At 45.1% G+C, this 22425-nt stretch overlaps 1 protein-coding gene across 1 annotated transcript; it reads left to right on the forward strand.

The window, feature by feature from the left end:
• The first annotated feature begins 13139 nt into the window (after positions 1-13139).
• Positions 13140-18916, forward strand: LOC144674461 (keratin, type II cytoskeletal 8-like). Its single transcript, XM_078535798.1, has 9 exons — positions 13140-13584; positions 13734-13942; positions 14601-14661; positions 14771-14866; positions 14984-15148; positions 15250-15375; positions 15781-16001; positions 16679-16728; positions 18565-18916. The coding sequence occupies exons 1-9, from the start codon at positions 13201-13203 to the stop codon at positions 18705-18707; spliced, it is 1455 nt and encodes a 484-aa protein (XP_078391924.1). The 5' UTR covers positions 13140-13200; the 3' UTR covers positions 18708-18916.
• The last annotated feature ends 3509 nt before the right edge of the window (positions 18917-22425 follow it).

Genomic DNA, 22425 nt, shown 5'->3' on the forward strand with positions numbered 1-22425 from the left:
GAAAGGTTGTTGCCCAAGTTAAGGATTCACAGGGTTGTAGTAATACATTAGCACAGATAGAGGATTAGTTAAAGGACATAAAGCAGAGAGTAGGAATAAATGGGTCATTTTCAGGTTGGCAAGGTGTTAATAAGGAGATACTGCAAGGATCAGTGCTGGGGCCTCAGCTACTTACAATCTACATTCATGATATAGGTGAAGGAACTGAGTGTAGTATATCTGAACTTGGTGATAATACAAAGCTAGGTGAGAAAGTAAGCTGTGAGGGGAGGACACAAGTGGGCTGAATTTTCCTGGCATTGGCAATGGACTAGCAATATGGCAGGGGAAGATGTCGGGAGGGGAGTCCGGTGTCTTCCTGCCACCACAGCATATTGCCAGTGACGGAAACCTTAGCAGCCACTTCCCACCCCTACCAACATTTTGCCCATGTTGACAGGGCCCACTGCCACTTGGGGAGACCACCAAGTAAATGCTGGTGGCCTCCCAGTGGGTTCCGGTGTGGGGGTGCCCTATGTTGATGAGCACTCCATGTCCAATGGAGGTGCCCCTGAGTGGCAATGGCTGGCCCCCTTGGCAACGGTGTTGCTGATACACCACAGGCCCCCCCCACCCGGGATCACTGAGGACAGTTCCGCCAACCAAACTCACCAGTCTTCAAAGCCCCCAAAAATTTCAACCCAAGAAGTCTGCAGATGGATAGAGATATGTTATATGAGTGGGCAAGAAGATGGCCAATGGAGTATAATGTGGAGAAATGTGAGGCTAATCACTTTGGTGAGAAATACAGAAAGCAGGCTATTTTTGAATGGTGAAAAACTATTAAATGGTGTTTAGAGGAATTTGAGCAGGAGGTGGGTGGAAGGGGGGGTGGAATCAGGGAACCTGCTGTTTCCAATTAACAGCCAATTAAGCTCCTTGAGCTTGTTAACAAGTTGGCCAGGGCAAGAAGGGAATTTTCAGTTAGAATCACCGAACCCAAACAGCCTGGTGCACGTAAGTGCACAACTGTTGGGTTCAAAGCGGGAAGAAGTTAAATGATTTTTTAAGTTGAAAAATGTCAGGAGCTGGGTATCTCCTGCTGGATCATGGATGTTATTGTCCATTTGGCCACTTTTGTGCTTGGTGACTTTTGTGCTGGCCCTCAAGAGCCTCCCTCCTTTCTCCTGCAAGGCCCTATCATAGCTGCCGTCTGCCTTTGCCACTTGCGCTCTGCAGGCAACTCCTCCTTCCTGGTAATGCTCGGTGCCACTAATTGGGTGCTGAGCTCACCTCCGGCCCAAGCAGGGCATTTACTTTTCAAAATAGCATCACGTGAGCAATACTGTTGCGGCATGGAGTCAGGACCCGGAAATTACCCAGGCATCAGGTTCACGATGCTGCTTTGAAAATCAAGCCCGATGTTGTGGTGGGAGACCAAAATATATATACCATAAAATGTAAGGTAGTCACCAATAAATCCAATAAGGAGTTCAAGTGGAACTTCTTTACTGAAAGAGTAGTTTTAACATGGAAATCGCTACCACATTGAATTGTTGAGGCAAATCGCATAAATGCATTTAAGTGAAGGGAGAAAGGAATAGAAGGCTATCCTGATGTGGTTAAATGAAGTAAGGTGGGAGGAGACTCATGTGAAGCTGCAACACTGATACAAAACGCTCTTGTTTCTGTAATCTACGTAGACCCATGTTGGGTAAATCTGCTACCATTAGAAATCAGAAAGTTTGAGTCCTAATTTGAGCTGCTATGGATGATCCTCAGTTGGGGCAATTTTTAAAGTTCTTTTGTGGGATGTGAGCGTCGCTGGCTAGGTCAGCTTTTGTTGCTCATCCCTAATTTCCCTTAACATCATAAGATCGTAAGAAATAAGAGCATGAGAGGCCCCTTGAGCCTGTCCTGCTGTTCAATAAGATCATGGCTGATCTCATTGTGGCCTCAACTCCACTTTCCTCTCTGTCCCCTGTAACCCTTGACTTGCTTGTCAGTCAAAGACGTATCTAAAACAAAAACAGAATTACCTGGAAAAACTCAGCAAGTCTGGCAGCATCGGCGGAGAAGAAATCAGTTAACGTTTCGAGCCTTCATGGCCCTTCGGCAGAACTGCAGCATAGTTTCAACAAGGGAGAAATATAAATTGGTTTAAGGTGGGTGGGTGGGGGTGGGGGGGGGGGGGGGGGGGGGGGGGGAAGAGACGCATTGAGGGTGTGGTGCACACCACACCCTCAATGTGTCTCTTCCCCCCACCCCCCCCCCCCCCACCCACCTTAAACCAATTTATATTTCTCCCTTGTTGAAACTATGCTGCAGTTCTGCCGAAGGGCCATGAAGGCTCGAAACGTTAACTGATTTCTTCTCCGCCGATGCTGCCAGACTTGCTGAGTTTTTCCAGGTAATTCTGTTTTTGTTTTGGATTTCCAGCATCCGCAGTAGCTTTTAGCTTTTTGTTTTTATAAAGACGTATCTAATTCAGCCTTGAATATATTCAATGACCCAGCCTCCACTGCTGTCTGGGAAAGAGAATTCCACAGTCCAATGACCCTCTGAGAGAAAAAAATCCTCCTCATCTCTCCTAAATGGAAAACCCCTTATTTTTAAACTGCGTCCTCTAATTCTAGATTCCTCCAAGAAGGGAAACATCCTCCCAGCACCGACCCTATCAAGTCCCCTCGGGATCTTATATGTTTCAATAAGACCACCTCTCATTCTTCTAAACTCCAGTGGGTAAAGGCCCGACCTACTCAACCTTTTCTTCATAGGACAAACCCTTCAGACCAGCAATCAGCCTAGCGAACCTTCTCTGTGGTTCTCAACTGGGGATCTGCAGCCCCCTGAGGGGCCTGCGAAAGGTTTTCAAGGGGTCCACCAAATCTGCAATGTTCAACGATAATATCCTTCCAGAAATCCCAGGATCTACAGAAAAAAACGGACAGGACTGATCACTGTTGATGTCAGCGGTGCCCTGTTTATTTTTAAGAATGAGACCTCAAATCAACTACACTCCTCCATCACCCCCTACTCCTCAACCCCCACCTATGGCACCTCCCCATGCCCACGCAGAAGATGCAACACCTGTCCCTTCACTTCCTCTCTCCTCACCGTCCAAGGGCCCAAACACTCCTTTCAAGTGAAGCAGCATTTCACTTGCATTTCCCCTAACTTAGCCTACTGCATTCGTTGCTCCCAATGCGGTCTCCTCTACATTGGAGAGACCAAACGTAAACTGGGCGACTGCTTTGCAGAACACCTGCGGTCTGTCCGCAAGAAAGACCCAAACCTCCCTGTCGCTTGCCATTTAAACACTCCACCCTGCTCCCTTGCCCACATGTCTGTCCTTGGCTTGCTGCATTGTTCCAGTGAAGCCCAGCGCAAACTGGAGGAACAGCACCTCATCTTCCGACTAGGTACTTTACAGCCTTCCAGACTGAATATTGAATTCAACAACTTTAGATCTTGAACTCCCTCGTCCATCCCCACCCCCTTCCCGTTTCTTCCCCCTCCCTTTTGTTTTTTCCAATAATTTATATAGATTTTTCTTTTCCCACCTACTTCCATTATTTTTAAATCTATACCTTTAATGCCCTGTTAGTCTTTCCACCCCACCCCCACTAGAGCTGTACCATGAGTGTCCTGTCATCCATTCTTAATTAACACATTTTCTTAGATAATATCACCACCTTCAACACCTCTTTGTTCCTTTATCTGTGACATCTTTTGATTATCTGCTCCTATCACTGCTTGCTTGTCCCTACAACCACCCCCACCCCCCCAACTTCTCTCCCCCCTCCCCCCCCCCACCTTAAACCAGCATATATTTCACCCCTCTCCTAATATTACTCAGTTCTGTTGAAGGGTTGTGAGGACTCGAAACGTCAGCTCTTTTCTTCTCCGCCGATGCTGCCAGACCTGCTGAGTTTTTCCAGGTAATTCTGTTTTTGTTTTGTTACACATTTTACATTCCACCTCCACAAAAAAGAGGAGTTTAATTCAGTGCACCGATCTGAGGTTGGGCCAATGTAGCGTCGCCACTGACATTGATGTTGAAGCACTGGATCCCTCCCCTGCTCTTCACCCAGATCCATGAGTGACAGTTGGTAACGGGTTCTTTTCCCAGCAGGCCATGCAGAATGTGCTCTCAAGCTGCAATATTCAGATCTGGTAAGCAGAGAACAGGTCAAGTGGAATTTGATGTCCTTTTTGTAGGGTGAACAGGCCAAGAATTGATCAGAGTGTTGCTGCATGTTCAGTTGACTTCACCTTTCATGCTTCCATGTCTTAACTCACACCAAGTCCTGTTCCCCTATCAGCTCTGTGATCTCTGACCTACAATGGCTCCCAGGCAAGCAACATCTTGATTTTAAAATTCTCATCCTTGTTTTCAAATCCCTCCATGGCCTCTCCCCTACTTATCTCTGTAATCTCCTCCAGCCCCATTCTGTGCTCCTCTAATTCTGGCCTCTTGAGAATCCACAATTTTAATCATTTCACCAACGGGAGCCATGCCTTCAGTTAGGCCCCAGGCTCTAGAATTCCCTCCCTAAGCCTCTCTACTTCGCTTTCTTCTTTTAAGACACTTCGTAAAACCTATCTCTTTGACCAAGCTTTTGGTCATCTAACCTAATATCTCCTTATGTGGCTGGGTGTCTCACTTTGCTTTGTAATGCCCCCGAAGCACCTTGGGACATTTCATTACATTCAAGGTGCCTTATAAATATAAGTTTTTATTGTTGATATTTATTTGGCTGACCGCTCCTTGTCAATGGCCACTTGTTACAGAGCTGAGCATGACATGGGCAGCTGATAAAATTGCCCCGTGCTGCCAGGAGCTCATGGTTCTGAGTTCAAGTCCCAGGGTCACCACTCACATGAGGAGTGGGCAGCTATGAAAGTTGGCCTTTATTACATTGGGAAGTGAGCGGGGAGCTAAGATGCATTGGTAAGATCTTGTTGAATGGAAAATTTGCTGGTTTTTTAATTATTTATTCTTTCATGAAATGTGGGCATCACTGACAATGACATTTGTTGCCCATCCCTAATTGCCCTTAATTGAACTGAGTTACTTGCTCGGCCATTTCAGAGGTCAGTTAAGAGTCAACCACATTGCTGTGGGCCTAGAATCACATGTAGGTCAGACCGGGTAAGGATGGCAGACTTCCCTTCCATAAAGGACATTAGTGAACCAGATAGGTTTTTATGACAATCAATGATAGTTGTCATGGTCACCTTTACTGAGACTAGCTTTACATTCCAGTATTAATGAATTGAATTCAAATTCCACCAGCTGACTGTGGGAGACTCTGATTTATTGACCAACCAAAATGGAGAAGGCTCATTCGGGAAGGCACTGAACACATCAAGAGACTTTGTCGGGGATGTGCAGGGGCACCTGACAGAATCTGCAGATCGTGTATTGGACTTATCAGCCATCTCAGAACCCAGTGAATCAGAGTGGAAGCAAATCATCTTTGATCCTGGGGGGCTGCCTAAGAAGAGGAGAAGGACTGAAGACTTGGACAGGCATTGACTTTATCGAGGGTTATGAATTGCTGAGGGGAAAATAAGTATTTAGCACCAAAGAGTAAATTGAACTCCTTGGAGGCAGCTTAAGCAATGGGAGGGACATGGTAGTTCCATTGGAGAACAGAGGTGAATGTGACACAGAGGTGAAAGGTCATCAACCTGAAACATTACCTCCTTTTCTCTCTCCGAAGATGTTGCCTGACCAGCTGAGTGTTTCCAGCATTTTCTGTTTTGATTTCTGATTTTCCACATCTGCAGCATTATAGTTTTATAAGGAAGGATATACTTGACTTGGAGGTGGTCCACTATATTGGTCCCTGAGATGAGGTTTCCCTGTGATGAAAGGCTGAGTAAATTGGGCCTCTGGAGTTTAGAAGAATGAGAGGTGACCTCAGTGAAACATATAAGATTCTGAAGGGGCTTGACAGGGTAGATGCTGAGAGATATTTTCCCCTGGCTGGGGAAACACTGGGGCACAGTCTCGGGGAAAGGGGATGATCATTTAGAACTGAGATGGGGAGAAATTACTTCACTCAAAGGGTTGTGAATCTTTGGAATTCTCTATCTCAGAGGGTTGTGGATGCTCCATCATAGAAGATATTTACGGCTGAGACAGACAGACTTTTGATCTCTCGTGAAATCAAGGAATATGGGGAGCGGTGGGAAGTGGATTTGAGGCAGAAGATAAGCCATGATCGTATTGAATGGAGGAGCAAGCTAAAGTGGCCGAATGGTCTACTCCTGCTCCTATTTTGTGTGTTCTTATGTTCTCAAGGATCCCAGAGCACGATCCAAAGAGGAGTGTGGAGTTTTCCCAGTGACCTGGCCAATATTGTTGCAATAGCCAACACCACTATTATCCTAGGTTTCCTCTACATTGGAGAGACCAAACGCAGACTGGGTGACCGCTGTGTCTGCAAGCATGACCCAGACCTTCCTGCGGCTTGCCATTTCAACACACCACCCTGCTCTCATGCCCACATGTCCGTCCTTGGCCTGCTGCATTGTTCCAGTGAAGCTCAGCGCAAACTGGAGGAACAGCACCTCATCTTCCGACTAGGCACTTTACATCCTTCCGGACTGAATATTGAGTTCAACAACTTCAGGTCATGAACTCTCTCCTCCATCCCCACCCCCTTTCCGATCCCCCTTTTTCCAATAATTTATAATTAAAAATATATATTTTTCTTTTCCCACCTATTTTAAAATTTATTTTGATCTATTGTTTAATCTCCACCTTTTAGCCCATTTTGATCCCTTCTCCCAACCCCACCCCCACTAGGGCCATCTGCCTCTAGCTTGTCCTGTTTGCTACCCTTAATGTCCCCATTAGCACATTCCTTAGATAATATCACCACCGTCAACACCCCCTTGTCCTTTTGTCTATGACATCTTTGGCAGTCTCTTCTTTGCCTCCAACTATCACTGGCCCCCTATCCAGCTCCACCTGTCCCACCCCTCTCTACCAGCTTATATTTCACCTCATTTCTCTATTTCCTTAGTTCTGATGAAGAGTCATACGGACTCGAAATGTCAACTGTGTTCCTCTCCGCAGATGCTGTCAGACCTGCTGAGTTTTTCCAGATATTTTTGCCTTTGTTTCAGATTTCCAGCATCCGCAGTATTTTGCTTTTATTATCCTAGTATTGTTTGTGGGAACAGGCTGTGTGGAAAATGGCTGCTGTGTTTGCTTACATAATAGCAAGTAAAGCAATCCATTGTGTGTGAAGTGCCTTGGGATGTTTTTGAGGGATGTAACATATCTAGACAAGTCTTTCTTTCAAGGAACAAAACATAAATGAACTAAAGTCTGATATACCAAATTTATTTCATTTACTTAAACAACACTGCCTCTTTGTGGCAAAGACGAAGTGTTTGGTTGGAAATGACACGTCTATTACCACAAGAGTGTGCTTGTGGCACCAGGGCATACATCAGCATAGTGATTAGACCTGAATGTTTGTCAAGGAAGGGAACATGGCATCATTTACATAGAACATGGTCATGGTTTACTGGGCAGCAGCGCTCCCATATGCTTCAGAGACTTGAACCACCTACAACAGGTACCTCAAAGCACTGGAGAAGTACGACCAGCAGTGCCTTTGCAAAGTCCTCCAAGTCCGATGGCAAGAAAGATGGTCCAACAGCAGTATCCTCTCCCAAGCCGACTTGCTTAGTATGGAGGCGCTAATCACTGAAAACCAGCATGTCACTTGTACGCCTGACACCAGAATCCTGAAGCAACTGTTCCACTCAGAACTCGGCCACGGCAGGAGACAGTGGACACGCTTTAGGGATGTCCTCACAGCATCCCTGGAGAAAGGTCAAACCTACAGGCTCATGGGAGTCCCAGGCCTGTGACCGACCAAAATGGAGAAGCTTCACTCAGGAAGGCACCGAACACATCGAGAGACATTTGTCGGGAATATGCAAAGGTGAAATCAAGGTGTCGGGGGGGGAGGGAGTGCACAAACCTCCGAACAACTCATCTACCCAACCCTTCAAGCACCAGCTGCCCTGTATGTGGCAGAGACCGCAGGTCGCCCACTGGACTGATCAGCATCTCAGAAACCATTGAACCGGAACCATCCTCGATCCCAAGGGACTGCCTAAGAAGGGAAAGGAGGCATAGGACACATCTGTTATCATTTGAAGCTGTGCTTCCTCTATATCCGTTGTTGTATAAACAATATCATATTGGGCACTGGACACTACAGTGGGTTAGAACAAAGTCCCAAGCACAAACTGATAAGATCACACTCTGAAAGCTGAAAGGGCCACAAAGTAAAATGAGCTTGACCATTTCAACCCAGATTATTGTGGCGCACAGAAAAAAACCTCCGAGGCTGCGGTTAAGGAGAGCATTCTCTTGTATCAAAGTGTTCTATCAAGACTGACCTATGAAAAAGGAAGTAAATGCCTCATTAATTCTTTGTACACAAACTGTAGGAAGGTTTTCTATCTTTTAGCATACCTATCATGATTGGCTGCTGTTCATAAGCTCAAATGCGTCACAGAAATTTTGCACTTATGTGAAACATTTATGAAGGAATTAATGAACGGTAAAGCAGGGGTTTTCACAAAGCAACAGTTAACAATAATTTTGATTACCTTTGACATTCAACAATGCGGGTTGAGGAAGTCAGATTTTTTTTTTTGCTCTTAACATACCATTGATTGAACTTGTTCTCTCAGGTTATGTATTTAGCCAAAACATGTAGATGTCCAACATGATGTAACAATTCTAGAACAATATTAAAGCAACATGTAGATATAAGGATGTGCTGGAGGGACATGGATTTCTTAACTTGAAAAGAAAGTATCTGAGGGGTGATTGTGTAGAGATTTAACAAGATTACAAATTGTATGGAAAAATTAATCCACAATATTATGTGGGGGGATATAGGTTCACTCTAGCAAAAAGGCGTCTCCAAGACTGATTTTGGAAGGTTTTTCAAGCAGAGAGTGATCAACACATGGAATGAACCTCAGGGCAAACTGGTGTGGATGCATTTACAAAATTATTCAATGCTGTAATGGGAAGACTTTAGGATACCTCTGGATGGATGACCAAATATGGACCAAATTGCCTTCCTCATCCAATATTAACATGTGAATAAAGATTAAGAAAAAAATCAGAGGAGTTTGACATAATTCATAGTAACATTGCATGTTAGCCAACAGGTGGTAGCTCTGTTGTTTATGAGTCTGAAGGTTGATGGTTTCAAGTCCCACTCTAGAACATGAACACATAAATTAAGGCTAATGCACTTCAGAGGGAGTACTGCACTGTTGGAGGTGCTGTCTTTTGGATGAGGCCTTAAACTGACGCATTATCTGCCCTCTCAGGTGTACATAAAAGATCCCATGGCGCAGTTTAAAAGGAGAGCAGGGGAATTATCCCTGGTGACCCAGCCAATATTTATCTCTCAATTTATCTCACAAAAACAGATTACCTGGTTGTCAACACATTGCTGTTTGTGGGAGCTTGCTGTGCACAAACTGGCTGCCGGATTTCCTACATTACAACGGTGACTACACTTCAAAAGTAATTCATTGGCTGTAAAGTGCTTTGAGATGCCTGCTGATCATGAATGGTGCTATATAAATGCAATTTTTTATTTTTTGAAAACCAGATTTTTCGAAGAATACAGAGTGAGACTTCATCTTCAACTCAACAACTTCATCTTCATCTCTCAATCAACAGAAATAGTTTGAAAAAATGGGAAAAATGTTTGTCAAAATAATTGTAGCTGCTTGCTTTGAAAACAAGGCATAGACTGAGACTCCATGGTTGTTACAACTACTGTGGCCTTCAGATGGCACGGTTTACCTTAAAATGAATAGCAAACTTTTATGACGTCTACTAATTAATTCTGACTCTTGCATTAAATTTTACATTCCAAATTTTAAAGATTATCCTCCAAATCCATGAAGAAAATAGTCCTCTATCTAATTACAAATAACTGTAAGGCATTTTCTAAAATGTAAGCTAATTTTTAAAAGAGTTTAATTTTCTATAAGTGTCCGATAGAAAGAAAGTTAGTTTTAGTGACGTCAATTGAGGGATAAACATTGGCCAGGACACCAAGAGAACTCCCTGGCTCTTTTTCAAATAATGTATCGAATCTTTTAGGACCACCTCGCTTTAACGTCTCATCTGAAAGACAGAACCTCCAACAATGCAGCACTCCCTCAGTACTACACTGGATGCATCAGCCTGGATTATGTATTCAAATATCTGGAGTGGGATTTGAACCTAAAACCTTGTAACTCAGAGGGAAGAGTTCTACCACTGGGGAATATTCATCCCCCAAATAACTTCACTAAAGAAAATTATCTGGTCATTATCACATTGCTGTCTGTGGGATATTTCTGTGCACAAATTGGTTGTCACATTTCCTACATTACAACAGTGACCACACTTCAGAAAGACTTCATTGGCTGTAAAGTGCTTTGGGACATCTTGAGATCATGAAAGACGCTACAGAAATGCAAATCTTTATTTCTTTCTTCAGCAGTAGCCTCATCAGAGGGCTATTTTTTTACTTAGAATTTTTAAACATTTTTTTCCATCTATTTCCATCTCGTAATATTGCCTGACTCTGCCACTGCCTCAGCTCATCTGCTCCTGAAGCTCTTGTCCATGCCTTTGTGACCCCAAGATTTGACAATTCCAGTGCACTGCTGGACAGCCTCCTATCTTTCACCCTCCATAATACTTAATCTCCTTCCAAAACTCTGCTTCCCGTATCCTAACTTGCACCAAGTCCCACTTGCCCATGACCTCTGGCCTTGCTGACCTACTCTGACTCCCAGTTAAGCAACACCTCGATATTAAAGTTCTCATCCTGGTTTTCAAATTTCACTGCAGTGAGTCATGATCAACTGGAATTTGCTGCCTCTGAGGGAGTGGGGGGGGGGGGGGGGGTGGAAGCAGAGACGATGAATGAGTTCAAAAGGAAATTGCAAGGGCACTTGAGGGAAATAAACTCTTTCGAGTTATCAACAGTCACAGATTGTAACTCTTTCGAGTACATTCACAGTTCTTGGTTTCCGGGAGTGAGACATGAACCCACAACCCTCTGGTTCAAAGGCGAGGGTGCTATGAACTGAGCCACAGCTGACAACAGGGCTATGGGGCTAGATTGGGGAGTGAGACTGATTGGACTGCTCTACAGAGAGCCAGCATGGACTTGATGGGCTGAATGATCTCCTTCTGTGCCGCAATGATTCAGTTTTGAAAAGTAAGACAGGAGAAACCACAATGCAAACAGTAATGCAACAGAGGTTCTGGCCTAAGCTTCCTTTCAATGCTAATGGCAATGGCACTAGATCATAAAGCTTATTTGGAATGCCGGTGCAGACACGATGGGCCGAATGGCCTCCTTCTGTGCCGTTAAAATTCTGTGAATATTCTGAAACAGTAAGTGGACAAGGTGGTCTGGAGGGGCGGGGAGACACCTCAGAGCTTCCTACAGTGATATAATAAATAGATATTGTCTGGGAAGGGCAGCTTGTGGTAGCTGAACTGGGGTGGGGTCAAATGTTACCTTTCGAAGGGCCTTTGCTCTGTTGTTGTCCACCAGAGCTGATAGGACAGATTCCCATTCCACAATTTCTTATGTGCTGGTGTTCAGGATTAACAATATCCCTTTTGGAAGGGCAGCGATATTCGTTTAAATCTTAGTTGGTTTGTTCCGTGTGTTTTTTTTTAAACTGGGTAAGACTTCATCGTGAGACAGTAATTGGTGAGGGGACAACTCCCTGCGTTAAGTCGCTGAACCGGTTTGTCTGGCTGAAATAGCCTCAGGATGGTGGGTGGCAACACCGCCTGAGTCACGGGTTTAATGAATCCAGTTGGGAGAATAGACAAGGCGTCAACAGTACATGAGCACCGACAGGGAGGGGCACCAGAGACACCAAAGGAAGGCTTGAAACATTTGCCCTAATTTGATTCCGAGTTTGCAGAAGTTCGGAAATAAAAGACACACTTCTCTCTCAGAGTTGCAAAGACAGCCTTGTTAATTAATTACACAGTCAAATTCCATCAGATAACCCAAGCACAAGATGTGAAAACAACTCTGCACTCATATTGCAGCCAAAGATGTCGCTGCGAATTTCAGCAAAATAGTTTCACTGCGTTTTCTTAAAGAGCATTAACGCACCTCACTGCACAACACGGAAAGGAGATTCTCTCCTTTCTCTGCGGAAGGGTAGGGAGTCCCCAACACTGCATGGGGCTCACAAAGACTGTTTTAATCGCGTATTTATTGCCCATGTGACCGAGGTTGACATTGAGGGATAGACATTAGTCAGGACACCAAGAGATGCCTACCAAGGCATCAATACTGTGAGGATGTAGAGGAGGGGAGCGGGACGCAATTTGCTCTCGCTTACACACTCTCCCCATGTTATTCTGCGCTGAATTCTCCAAATGCACTGGGGCTTTACAGCTGGTCAGGGACGAATGATATGTCCTGTCCCCCCCGGGTCCGCCAACTGCAAAGCTGCCCAAACATAGTGTCGAGGAGCCCAAAGTATAACCATAGACAATCGGTCCATCAGGATTTAACCCTGTATTTACTACAGTATGCAGCTACCGGAGCGATTAGCGGATCCAACATCTACAAATCCATGAGCCCACTTGTTTAAGCACTGGAAGCAAGAGAGCTATTGGCGAATGTTGCTAATCTGCTAATGATAGCCCCCCATCCCAACACTGGAAAGCACAGAATGATCCCTCACTGATAGACTCTAATACTGTGAGCTGCTCTCTCCATTGACATTCATCATATCCACTGCAGTTTCTGGCCTCTCAGACAGCTCCTTCACAGGGACCGTTTCAAGGCTCTTGGAGTCTCCCAGCCCCACATCCAGCTGATGATCTACAGGGTGGGGACGGAGCAGCTACCCAAAGCCACACATTGTTGCTGACTCCAGGTTGGCCAGCGGCAGGAACTGCAGGAACCAGGTGTTGCTGTTCTGCAAAGGGACAGGTTGGGACCCGTGGCAAAGGGCGGTGACTGGTTCCTCCCCTCTCTCGGTTTCTCCATTCCCATTGCTGTTATCTGACACCCTGACCAAGCCTCGATCCACACAGCTCATAAAAGCAGCTGGGAGCGCCCTCAGTCCCAGCAGCCGTTCAGTTTCACACTCCGGGTTCTCTCCAACAACCTCAACATGTCTCGTTCAAGTTTCTCCTACAGGTCCTCAAGCGGCAGCGGCAGCGTCAGAGGATTGAGCGGAACGGGAGGCAGATTATCCTCCGCACGGATTGTGAGCAGCAGCAGCAGCGGGGGGAGTGCCTACCCCTTCCAGGGGAGAGCACAGAGTTTGATCCTAGGTCAATCACGGAGAATATCGGCCCCGCTCCTCAGGAGCTCAGGTTATGGGGCGAGTTCGGGGTTTAGCAGCGGCTACTCGGGGGGGCTGATCCAGAAATCCACTAACATTGACCTCAACAGCCCTCTCCCTCAAAATGACACCACCCTGCAGAGTGTCCGCTTGGAGGAGAGCAGACAGATCAAGGGGCTCAACAACCAGTTTGTCAAATTCATTGACCAGGTAAAGTTCCGAGCTGTCCAGGCGGCCGTGTCTGGAAGCCAGTCTTCTGTGTCTTTTCTCAATGACTTGGTGTGTCTCCAGAAATGTCTCTTCTCACTTTGCAGCCCATTCCCTTCCGATGTAACTGTGTCTTCATTTTACACCGGCAGGTTCGTTACCTGGAGCAGGTCAATAAGAAACTGGAGGTCAAACTCAATCTCCTGAAAGAACAAGGAGATTACAAATCCAACATCGACAGCATGTTCCAGACTTACATCGACAACCTGAAAAGACAACTGGAAACACTGGGGCAGGAGAAACTCAGGTTCGAGGCCGATCTTGTCCAAATGCAAGGTCTGGTTGAAGACTTCAAGGGCAAGTAAGTGCGCTGCTGCTGCTGGATTTGGGCAAGTTGTTGTCCCTATCCCTTGTCGTGTGTGAAGGAGACAAAGTCCCAGTTTGACATTAGGACCACTTTGACAGATTGATCAGGAGCTGGCAAAATGACAGCTGGAGAAATAATCCTCAGGATGGTCATGTAGACTAAACTGCAGGAGTGAGGGGAAATGCCTGTACTCGTCCCCGTCACATTAGTGGCTGCTGAGTCCGCTGTTTTCCCACTGGGATCCAGCTGGTTGCCGCATTTGGCATCAGTCGCCCTGCGTTGTGGAGATGGAAACATCAGTCAGCGCCCCCGGTCCCTGTAGGGTCACTTCTCCGGGACGGGGAAGTGTCCGACTGTGGGCATCTGGGCTGCGGACGATAGGACGGAGCAAGTATCTGGGTCTGGAGGAGCTGTTTGCTGAACGAATCTGTTGGAAAGGTGGAGGAGCCTCCCAGAGCTGTGAAGGTCAGGGAGAGGGATGAGTGAATTGGGGTAATGGGGTGGGGTGGGGAGTTAGTGGGTTGGGTAAACTCGGGCTGCAGGGAAAGGTGATTATCTGGAGAGATATTTGATAAATAGGCAATGTAATGGCAACTGGGCAGTAAGATTGATTTCCACAGGATTCTCAGTCAAATAATCTGCTTCATTCCAGATACGAAGATGAAATTAACAAGCGCACGGAAATGGAGAATGAGTTTGTCCTGGTCAAGAAGGTGAGGTGACTATATATATATATATATATATATATATCTGTGTGCAGGCCGACAGCAAACGGCTCCCTTGAGAGAGTTTTTCAAAGTACTTTGTCCCTCTCCTCTTTAGGACGTGGATGACTCCTACATGAGCAAAGTAGAGCTGGAAGCTAAACTGGAAAGCCTGACCGATGAAATCGACTTCCTCCGATCAATCTTTGAAGAGGTAACAATGTGACATGGCCCAGCAATTGTCCTCTGCTGTTGAATCTAATCCAGTGTAATCCAATGCAGCTAGAAAGTTTGCAATCACTTTTCAATCTTTTCTCCCGCCGATCTTTAGGAAATCCGTGAGCTGCAGGCACAGATTCAGAACACATCTGTCAGCGTGCAACTGGACAGTGGACCCAAACTGGACATCGAACAACTCATTGCTGAAGCCAAAATTCAGTATGAAAACATGGCCAATCAGAGCCGTAAAGAAGCGGAGATTTGGAAACAGACTAAGGTTAAGATCCCAATCCTCATGTCTCACATGGATTGATAGATCTGCAGTCCGTGCTGAAGTGTGAAATCTTTTGCTAACTCCGTGTCAATGTTTCATTGTAGATGCAGGAACTGAGCATGTCGTCTGGACAATATGGGGATGAGCTCCGTGTGACTACGGATGAGATTAAACAGATGAATCAGCGAATCCGTGCACTGAATAATGATATTGAGAGTCTGAGAAACGAGGTAGGCAAAGAAGTGAAAGCAACATGATAATGGGAACAAGTGAATCATTGTTGTGAATGGCGCTTTGTCTTTCTGGGTGTGTCTCATTCTGTCCCCCGTCCTACCTCATCCAAAAGAACAATTGGACAAGAAGTGGTGGCGGGATCAGTGCAATCTTGCCTATTTCTGCCAGTCTTGCTCTCTCACTGATGGTAAGTTTCCGATACTGGTAAGGAAACATTCCAGTGTGAATCCCTTGCCAGCCTGCAGTGCACACGACACTGCTGTTCCCAATTCATTGTCATGATGCCACCAGCAAACACATCTTCCCTTCACCCCCTGCCTTTGCCCAGGACTCGTTTTGAGCGCTGTTCTGATGCACAAAGTGTCGATGGAAGTGATCATGTTAATATTTGTGTTACTTAGCGTCTCAAACTGGAGGCTTTAATCAAAGAAGCCGAGGAACGCGGCGAGCTGTCACTCAGAGGTGCAAAGGATAGGATTGAAGACCTGAAAAGTGCCCTGGCCAATGCTCAACAACAGCTGATGAAACAAGTCCAGGAATATGAGGCGCTGCTGCAAGTCAAGTTATATCTGGATGTTGAAATTTCCACCTACAAGTCTCTGCTGGAGGGAGAGGAGGAAAGGTAGGATATGGGGCAGTTACAAACTCCAGCCATCACACTGAGCTCAGTGCATCATTTTGTCTAGTGGCAGAATCCAATCTGTACTTGTGCTTTATTGATATCTGTTAATGGAATGAAGTGCAGGAACTCAGAGTGCCAGGGTATTCTACAAGAACTTTGGTTTAAAAGCTGCTTGGCATCTAAGGAGACACAAACATCACACTCACTCTCAGAATGAATCCCTGGCCTGTGAATCATTCTTTCTTTCATAGAGATAAACCAGTAAAGCTCTCCTGATGTCTCACTGGGTGTGGGCATTGTGGAACTGAGCTATACGGAGCAGAAGCTTAACCAGATCAATGGGTGGGGCGTTCAGTTGGGCTGTGGGTCCCAAGCATTGGGGGTAAAAGCAGCCCAGGAGCCTGTTCCTGATGGCTATACAGTGTGTTCTGCTTGAAGGTCTGGATCTCTCTGCTCCATGACCAAATGGCCTGCTGGCATTTGCAGCCTGTGGCCATACATGAAGAATGGGCACTTTGGGCGAGGGTCTGGAGGGTGACTGTGCCCATTTGACGCTGAACCCCAGCAGATGCCTGTGTTCCTGGGAGAAGGAGAAAATTGGTCAACTCAAGAGAAATCTGACTGTAAATATGCTGCAAATACCTGCTGTAACGTGATTGTGTTTCCATTATCAACAGGATGATAAGTGGGGTAAAAACCCTTAACATCCAGCAAGTACAGAACCAAGGTAAGAGAATTCCTAATTCCTAGTTTGTAGTAAGAATTTTGGGAGGAAGAGCTCGAATTCCAAAACAAAAATGTGAAATTCTGTAAATTTCATTTGTTGAGAAGCGAATAGACAGGTTGTCATTTCAGCTCCCAGTGTGTGTGTTCTGAAGAAGGATCTATACAGTGCTTCCCAAACCTTAACCTCTCTTTGTTCAGTTCCCAGAGGCTGATAGAATGGCTTTGTATTTCCATATTTCAGATCTCACTTTAGTCATGCATAAGTGTAAATAATGTCTCTGTGTTTAACGATGAGATCAATAGGTGTTCAATGTAATTACTTCTAATACTGCTGACTACACAACTTGCCCTCCTGACCCCCATGCTGTCTGATAATGTTTAATGATTCCTTCTCCTCTAGTACTGTCCCCCTCCAGTTCAAATAAACCACCCTCACCCCCCACCACATAAATCCCACCTTTGTTCCTGCAAACTGCTGACCCATCTCCAACCTTGCTTTTCTCTTAAAGTCCTTGAATGTGTTGTTGCCTCCCAAAGCAGTGCACATCTCTTCTGCAACTCTATGCTCGATGCTCCTTAATCAGCTTTCTGCCCCTCTAAAAGCACTGAAACAGTCCTTATCTAAGTCACAAAAGACATCCAATGTGACTGTGTCCACATATATCTCCTCATCCTTTTCTATCTGTCTTCAGCCATAGACATGTTTGACCACAGCAGTGTTCCTTCAGTACCTCTTTTGCTTTGTCCACTGGTTGGGCCTGTGATTTAACATGGCGATGACCAAAGCCATTACCTTTGATCACAGCCACAAGCTACGTTCGCTATTCAAGAAATGCACCTCCTCCGCGGCCACTGCCTGAGGCTGAACCAGATATTTGCAACCTTGGTGTCGGACTGGACCCTGAGGTCTGCTTCTGAACCCATAGCCACTCCAACACCAAGACCACCCACTTCCATCTCCGTAATATCATCGTTCTCCACAACTGCCTCAGCTCATCGAATGCTGAAACCCACACTCATGCCTTTGTCACTTCCAGACTCAAATATTCCAATGTCCTCATGGCCAGCAACCCAAACCCCACCCTCCTTAAACTCCTGCTCATCCAAAGTTCTGCTGCCCATAGCCTAACCTGCACCAAGTCCTGTTCACCCTTTGTGCTCACCGATCTACACTTGCTCCCAACCTGGCAACGGCTTGAACTGATCATTCTCATCCTTGTGCTCAAGTTCCTCCAGGGCATCAGCCCTTTCCGTCTCTGTAACGTCTTCCAGCTCTACAATGCCCTGAGATCTCTGTGCTCCTGCAGTACTGGCCTCTTCCACATCCCTGATTTACATCACCCCACCAGGGGCGGCCACATCTTCAGTAACCAAGACTCAATGTTTAGGAATTCCTTCCCTGAACCACTCCTCCTCTCTACCTCTCTGCCTCCTCCTTTAAGAGCTACATGTTTGAGCAAGCTTTTCATCACCATCCTCATATGTGGCCTGGTGTCAAATATTTGTTTGAAAAAGGTCCTGGAAAGCACCTTGGGAAATTTTACTGTGTTAAACGTGCTATAATAATGCAAATTACCCTTCTTGTTGCACTTGTTCTTTGAATTCCAAATGTCCTTTAGGGAAGGAAATCTGCCATCCTTACCAGGACAGCTCAAAATGTTACTCCGGACCCACAGCAATGTGGTTGACTCTGAACTGCCTTCAGCAATGGCCAAGCAAGCCACTCAGTTCAAGGGCAATTAGGGATGGGCCGTGATGCCCACACCCCATGAAAGAATAAAGAAAAGAAAGTGTAAGACCCAGATTATAAGAGGGTGTTTCTTTTCCTCTTTTACAGGTAATTTTCAGCAGTTCCGTGACATGAGTAGCGGATTAGAAAGTTCTCTCGGTTTAGGAGGCTCTGGTAGCGGCAGAAGTAGTCAAACGGTGATTGTGAAATCAGTGGAGCAAAGCCGTGGTGGATATCTTTCTTCATATTGAATCATCGACTGATAAACTAATGCCAGAGGAGTCTCTTACCAGCCCACTGAGTTGATTGTCCGAGCTCTATTTCCTCTTATTTCTTGGATCCTTTAAAATGGGAAATATCCCAAAGTTTTCGGTGCTGAACTCTGTTTCAATACTCTCTACCATTTTGTATCGGGATCTGCATTTTATGACATTCCTGTTATATGAATAAACTTCTAATCAATAAATCCGGACTGCTTTTTATTTCAGCACAATATGAAGTTAGTGGAAAAAAGAAGTTTCATCCATTCTTTTGAAATTGAAGATCTTTCAATTTTTATAACATTAAGTTTGGAGCAATATTGTGAAACATAGAAAGACTAGTTTGTGTATTCCACATAAGGAACACAGCACACCATCATTGAAACCAGTCAGTGCATGATATAGATACAGCAAAGTTTAGCAACAATTCAAATAATTTAACTGCACCTCCTTCTCCTCCAGCAATCATATCACTTTTTCTGTCAGCTGAGAATACAAGCACTGGACATAGGTTATATTGGAATCTCCACAATGGAGTTTGTATATCATAAAGGCAGGCCACCTCATAGCGATGTGATAGCGGGAGATATGTTGGGTTAGAACACTTGTCCTGGGCTATGTGTTGAAATATAGACCAGAGTGATTAAGGAAAGTATCCTCCATCTATTGAGTGTAAGTGTTGTACAGAAATTGATTTTGTGCAGTCTCTAACCCATTCCCAGTTAGTGTGGGACTACGGTACGATGTGGTCCCTAATTTGTAGTGCAGCCTCACTCAGAGAGGTCACAGGATTGCTCGCATGGGGAATGGAAAAATACCATACAGATGTAATAATGCCTTCGGAACTGAGGCGTACTTCTGGACCCAAGAAGAGGTGCTCTTGTCTGGACCACATTATGCTTCCCAAACTCAATTGGGCTTGTTCAACATTGAATTTGCAATCAAAATGGAAAGTGTTCCATTCCTCAGCAGTACAGCTGTTTAGGTTAACCAACAGTAAAACTTGGGATCCAGAAGGAATGCTTCTGTGTAAAGACAAATGTCCCTCTGATGTAATAAGAACAATATAATAATTTGAGTATTGGTGTAAAAAGAGACATGCAGTCAAAGCTTTCCATCTTGCACTCATCAGGACAGAATCACAACAGACCAAAGTTGAAAGGGAACAAAAGGAGTCTACTTGCCAACCAATCAACATCTTTTTTTCATGCAGGAGATATTGTTGTTTCCTTTGGAGACTCTGCACCCTCTCCAAGGCCAATATATCCTTCCTGAGGTTCAATCCCTAAAACCCAACACAATGTTCTAAATGAAAAGCAAAATATTGTGGATGCTGGTGATCTGAAAGGAAAACAAAGTGCTGTAAAAACTCAGCAGCTCTGGCAGCATCTGTGGAGAGAGAAACAGAAGTCAGAGTCATATTGGTGTCGAAATGTTAACTCTGTTTCTCTCTCCACAGTTGATGCCAGCCCTGCTGAGTTTTTCTAGCACTTTCTGTGACAATATTCTAAATTTTGTCTTACCGCAGGTAATATAACTTGTATCCCTTTGTATTTCAGCACTCTTGTGAGAGAGGCCAACATGACATTCAGTTTTCCAATCATTATTTCCACACGCCCACTTTTAGCTTTTAGTAATTGACAAGAGGTAGGAGACTCATAAACCTACATAATTCATAGTTCAAAGATGCATTGAGCACCCCAATGCAATCTTACTGGTATTACACAGATTAGAAAGATCGAGCGCAGTCAAGATTGGGTGCTAACTGATCAGTGTGTTGAAACTAAAGGAGACCCGATCTGTACAAAGCTGCAACACCCACAAGTCTCTCCTTTCACTTCATATGCGAAGCTACGATTCAGTGATCACTGTTTAAGCTGGACTGTGTTTTTGACATTCCTTGAAAACTAACAAGTATCTGTCCATGGACGCTGCACTTGATTGGAGTGGAGAGGAGGAGGAGGAGGAGGAAGAAGAGCAGCAGCAGCAATAGCATCCTGTTGCAGGAATTGCAGGAAGGCTGCTGGAAGATGCAGCACCAGAGGGGCAGGCACGCAGCAGGCCTTACCCAGCTCCCACTGTGTACAGACAGAGACTCAGCTTCCTTCAGCTGTACAGGGAGCAGTGTTTCAGGATTCTCCTATTGTCAAGGCAGCTGGTCACGGACCTCTGCAGCCTCGCCCTATGGAGAGATGGTGGGGTAGTGGTAATGTCAGTGGGCTAGTAATTCAGAAGTCCAGGTGAATATTCTGGGGCTGTGTGTTCAAATCCCACCATGGCAGCTGGTGGAATTTATGTTCAATTAAAATATCTGGAATATAAAACTAATCTCAGTAATGATGACTGTGACAGCTATGATTGATTGTTGTAAAATCCCATCTTGTTCACTAATGCTGATTAGGGAGGGAAATCTACCATCCTTGCCTTGTCTGGCTGATATGTGAGTTTGGAACCACAGAAATGTGATTGACTGTTAATTGCTGTCTGAAATGCTGTGGCTGGGCAGTTAGGGATGAGCAACAACTGCTGGCCTTGCCAGCGATGTCCAGATCCTGTGAAAAACTAAATGTTACAAAGAGACAGGAAAATAAAAGAATTGTACCCAACAGGTTAAGGCTATTGAAAGAACAATCTGAACTGAACTCTGACAAGTCCCCAGCACCTGATGGACTTCATCTGAGATTATTGAAAGAATTGGCTGCTGAGATAGTTGATGCATTGGTTGTAATTTTCCGCTGATTCTGGAAAGGTCCCATCAGATTGGAAAATAGTGAGTACAACTCCTCTGTTCAAGTAAGGACGAAGCACAGAAAGCAGGACACTACAGGCCAGTTAGTCGGACATCTGTCATGGGGAAAATACCAGAATTTATTATACGGGAGGTTATAGCAGGGCACTTAGAAAATTGTATTTTAGTTCCTTGAGGAAGGAACATGAATCGGAACGTAGGAAAAACAGAGGAATATAGAAGGTGGAGGAGGTGATTTGGTTTTTTCAAACCTGCTCCGCCATTTAACTTGATCGTGGCTGATCCTTTACCTCAACACCATCTTCCCGCACTATCCCTGTATCCTTTGATGTCATTGGTATCTCAAAATCTATCCACCTCTGTTTTGAACATACTCAATGACTGAGTTTCCACAGCTCTCTGGGTCGGAGAGTTACAAAGATTCACCACCCTCTGAGTGAAGAAATTCCTCCTCATCTCAGTCTCAACTGGCCTACCTCATATTCTGAGACTGTGTGCCCTGGTTCCAGACCCCCCCAACCAGGGGAAACATTCTTCCTGCATCCACCCTGTCGACCTGTGTAAGAATTTTGTACACTTAAATGAGCTCACCTCTCATTCTTCTAAACTATAGAGATTACAGGCCCAATGTCTTCAATCTCTCCTTAGAGGACAAACCCATCATCCCAGGGAATAATCTCATGAACATTTGTTACAGTCCCTTGTTGGCCAGTATATCTTTCCTTAGTTAAGGAGTCCAAACCGACACACAATGCTCCAGCTGTGGAGTGATGCAGATCATCAGGTCCAGGGCATTTATCAACTTTCTGCCCCAATAATTTCTCCAGGTATCCTTTTTTACTAATATTAATTTCTTATAGCTCCTCAATCTCATCGGTCCCTTGACTCCCCAGTGTTTCAGGGAGCCTTTTTGTATCTTCCTCTGTGAAGACAGACACAAAGTAACTGTTTAGTTTCTCT

This window comes from Cetorhinus maximus, unplaced genomic scaffold (assembly GCF_964194155.1).
Source record: "Cetorhinus maximus unplaced genomic scaffold, sCetMax3.hap1.1 HAP1_SCAFFOLD_663, whole genome shotgun sequence".
Classification (NCBI taxonomy): domain Eukaryota; kingdom Metazoa; phylum Chordata; class Chondrichthyes; order Lamniformes; family Cetorhinidae; genus Cetorhinus; species Cetorhinus maximus.